This window comes from Ursus maritimus, unplaced genomic scaffold (genome assembly GCF_017311325.1).
Source record: "Ursus maritimus isolate PB19 unplaced genomic scaffold, ASM1731132v1 scaffold_17, whole genome shotgun sequence".
In the NCBI taxonomy this organism is placed as follows: Eukaryota; Metazoa; Chordata; class Mammalia; order Carnivora; family Ursidae; genus Ursus; species Ursus maritimus.
Genome location: NW_024424119.1, coordinates 57031232 through 57035080, shown reverse-complemented (window position 1 = coordinate 57035080; position 3849 = coordinate 57031232). Strand labels below are relative to the sequence as shown.

Here is a 3849-nt window from a genome sequence, read left to right as displayed (position 1 = left end):
GGGGGGGGGGGGGGGGGGGGGGGGGCTCTGTCTGAACCAGTCCGTGCCCTGCCGAGACAGCCTCTGGCAAAGCAGACTCCCCCAAAACCCCCTGCCCCATGTGCCCAGCCCCCTTGGACGAGCCCTGTGAGGTGGCTCCCGCGGCTCACTCCCAGGACCAGCAGCCTGGCGATAGGCGGGTGGCGGCTGTCACGGAGGCGGGGCCCGCTTGCTGAGCTTTGGCCATGACAGCTTCCTTGTCCCTTTGCTTCCATCCTCACAACCACCCTGACGGGGACGTGCGTCCCATTTTACAGGTAGAAAATTGAGGCTCAGGGAGACTCAGCAACTTGCCGAGGGCACATGGTGCGGTCAGTCAGACGGTGCCGTTCCCGTGCTCACTGCACACCCTGCAAAGCTGGCCTCGCACCCCCACAACACCCGGGGGCAAACACGGCATGCCCCACACCCGGCCCAGGAGGCTCTTGCAATAGCACGAGGGGCCCAAGCCCCCTAACTGAGAGTGAGTTCCGGTGCGAGCAGGACATAAGGACCTACGGTGTGTTCAGAGCCCTGCGGGGCCACCTCCCCAGCTCCTCCCCCGGGGATCTCCTATGCCAACCGGGGGCTGCAGGAGGCGTGCGTGACCCATCCCAGACCCCCAGCTGCCCGGGGTCTATCAGTGGCCTGCCTCATCCTCCTCACAGGCCAGAGACTGCAGGGGCCAATTTGGGGGGTGCTGGGGCAGGTTGGGGGCGTCACACATTTTGAGCGGCAGCCCAAGTGTTAACAAAACCCAAACATGAAGTCCCAAGCACGGGCGAGGTGGCACTCGGGGTGTCCCCAACAATGTCTCCCCCGGGTGCTGGCCCTGGGTTTGACATCTGAGTTTGCAGCAGCCCCCAGGGGAGGCAAGCAGAGCTGGCCGCAGATGGAACCCAGGTCCCCTGTGGCTGCGGCCAGCATCTGAATGTGATGGCGGCCAGCCGTGTGGACAGACAGAGGTTTGAATCTCAGCTCAACGCTTACTAACTAACCGTGTGTGTCTCTCTGTCTAGGGGCCGCCAAGGGGGGGGGTCTCTGTTCCCCTCCCACCTGCTCCCCTGACAAGGCCCTAGAATCTGTCCCATTCCCTTGTGGGTCGAGTTCCCCTTCCTAGGTTGCTGCGAACAAAAGTAAAATCCTCACCACTTGACCAGTCTTACTTTTAACCAAAAGGACATCTGCCCGAACAAAATAGGATACAAAGAACATCAGATGAGGGAGTGTTTGGGGCAGCCCGCATGACCCCCAGGAGGCCGGGCCTGACTGGTCCCACACGCTGTGAGCACGAGGACACAACTCCTGTCCCCTCCTGCCGCTGCCCCGATCAGATCACCAGACAAGCCCGCTGCGGCGGTGTGGGGCTGCTAGCTAGCGGGCGGGCCTGCAGCTCCCACCCCGCTGTGCAGGCGGGCTGAGGGGGGGCTGCCCGTCGGGCGACCGGGCGACCGGTACCTGTGGTGCAGGTAGAGCTGCAGGGCTCGTGCGACGAGAGCTTCCATCGGTACATGTCCGCGGGGCTCACGCCTTGCTTGCGCGTCTTGGGCCGGGTCCTGAAAGGGAGACGCAGAGAAGGGGATGAGCGCTCCCCGAGGCCGTGCCCTCGAAGAACAGTGTGCCTGCCCTGGCCCCGGGCAGAGTCCGCACTGTCAGGGTCAGCCCACCTGCCGTCTAGAACCGAGGACAGCAGTGAGCACCGCAGGGACGCACGCCTTAGGTTGGAGCAGACGTTCGCCTTGCTCTGTCCTAGCCCAGGGGCCGTGCAAGCACACGGCCCTGCAGCTGCCCACGCCCCGGGGTGGGGGCGCGTTCGGGGCTCACCCGCATCACCACGGCTCCCTGAACACACGCCGGCTTCCCACTGTCACCTTCCAGCACAGGCAAGTGGATTCCTTTTCTCTACCTCCCCAAGGGACCTCGGAAGGCACCTTCCATGCAGGGAATGTGCCGGAATTCTCTTTTGCCTCCCTCGGCCGGGACTCAGCTTGAATGGGGACGCTAGCCATTCAGCCTCCAAGGATCAAAACAGCAAAGCTCAGCTGCAGACAGGGGAGCGGCCGGTCCCCTCCAGACGCGTCTGCCCAGGTCTGCAATGGCTGTTGTGCCCGGGAAAGCAAGCTGGGTCTGCGCCAGCAACCAGCTATGATTCTTGGCCAGAGCCCGGGCGGCTGAAGCCAGCTATTGTTAGGACTGTTTGCTTCTTTGAACTAGTTGGTGTGCTGGGGCCCAGCCTCCGTATCCAGCGTGCGGCTGGGTTTGGACTCAGTGGGGGAGGAGGGAAGTGGCGGCGGCAGCAGCACCTCCCAGAGCCCCAGCCTCTGCTCCGAGATGTGGCCGCCAGAGCTTGAAGGCCCTGCGGCCCCCAGAGGGAACGTGGGGTGATGGCCCGGCTGACGGGGCACGTCATTTGGGCCTCGGCATCCCTCTCACACTGGACACTGTCCCGGTGCCCCACGCCACTTCCCTTCACGCCCGAGGGGCTGGCTGACGACCGCCTGGAGCTGCCACCCTTCGACGAGGTTTCCACGTGGGCACAGTCATGGGTCCCTTCCTGGGGAACCTTCTGCCACCTCAGTGGTCGGGCTTAGTGGACGTTCCAGGGCATTCACTCTGAAGGGCTTGCCCGCTGATTCCGTGATCGAGACATTGGTTTGGATTCAACTGGGAACTCGCTCCACTTCTGTGGTTTCCCGCGTGGACCGGCACCGTGGTCCACTCTTGTGGGAACGTGGCCCTGAAGGCGCATCTTGCTCTGAGAACCAGGAAATAATCCACCCACGACCTTAAGGAATGAGTCCCCTGATGTGGCCTCATAACCAAGGGAGGGGGAGGGAGGTGGGGGGCTGAGGATGAGAAAGTGGGGGGGCAGAACATGAGCCAGTGGCCAGTTTAAGGGTCACGAAAGCCATGGAGACCCTTACCTGGCAGCTTTACAACCAAGAGCCAGCCCTTCCTTTCATAGATCTGGGGGCGGCGGGGGGGGGAGGAAAGTCCCCCTCCCTCCTCGTTAGGAGTGAGAAGAAATGTTTAAGTGGGGCTCCCCACCCACCCAAGACCTTGTCATCTCAGAGCAAGGGGCCCATGGAAACCTGGGAGAGAGCACCCAGCTCCCCCATATAAGGCCTCCTGGGGAGGAAGGGCCCGGAAGCCTGCTACCTAAGGCCTGACTCGGAGAACATGAATCTTGCTGATTGGGTCCCCCACCCTCCTTTCCATGGCTTTAAATTCTCCCCAAGAACAAAAAGAGATGCAAAGATCCCAGCCATGCCCCACTGCCCCACCCCTGGGGAAGAAGCACCTTCTTCCACTAATTACACCCTCCTTAGCCAGCAGGCTGCATGACTCATGCTTGACTCCAGAGAGAGCGCCTGGTTCAAAATAACCCTTCGGGGTTGAAGCACAAAAGGTATTTCTGGAGGGGCTGCCCACACCTCACTCTTACACGGCCCACGTTGGCCCGCAGAGCCCCTCTGGACTAACCCGGCCCATATTTGCACAACAATGCAATGCTTGGCAGCTTCCACTCTTGGAAGGAGCGAGCACCCAGGAGAAAAACACCCACAGGATCTCTGAGCCACGACGCCTCTCCTGCCTCCTTTTGTAAGGAAGAGAATGCCCCTCTCAGCCAGACTCGGTGGGGCTCTAGGCTCAGACAACGGGTGGGGGGCAGTCTCTTGTTTACAAATGAACCAGCAAGCCTCTTTGCTGTTCTTCCCTCCTCCAGGCCCAAGGGAGAGAGAGAGAGAGACAGCGAGTGCCTGTGTCTCCTCGTGCTGGTTCCCAGCCTCGGCTTCCAGTGACGGGGGTGGGGGTGGGGGTGGGGGTGGG

General features: G+C 62.0%; 1 protein-coding gene across 1 annotated transcript in view; it reads right to left on the bottom strand.

Moving 5' to 3' along the window:
• Nucleotides 1-3849, bottom strand: part of ADAMTSL2 (ADAMTS like 2) — a 34481-nt gene that overhangs the window by 10878 nt on the left and 19754 nt on the right. Inside the window, exon 12 of the mRNA XM_040632151.1 lies at nt 1477-1574. Coding sequence (XP_040488085.1) covers nt 1477-1574 — 98 coding nt within the window. The remainder of the gene's footprint in view (nt 1-1476; nt 1575-3849) is intronic.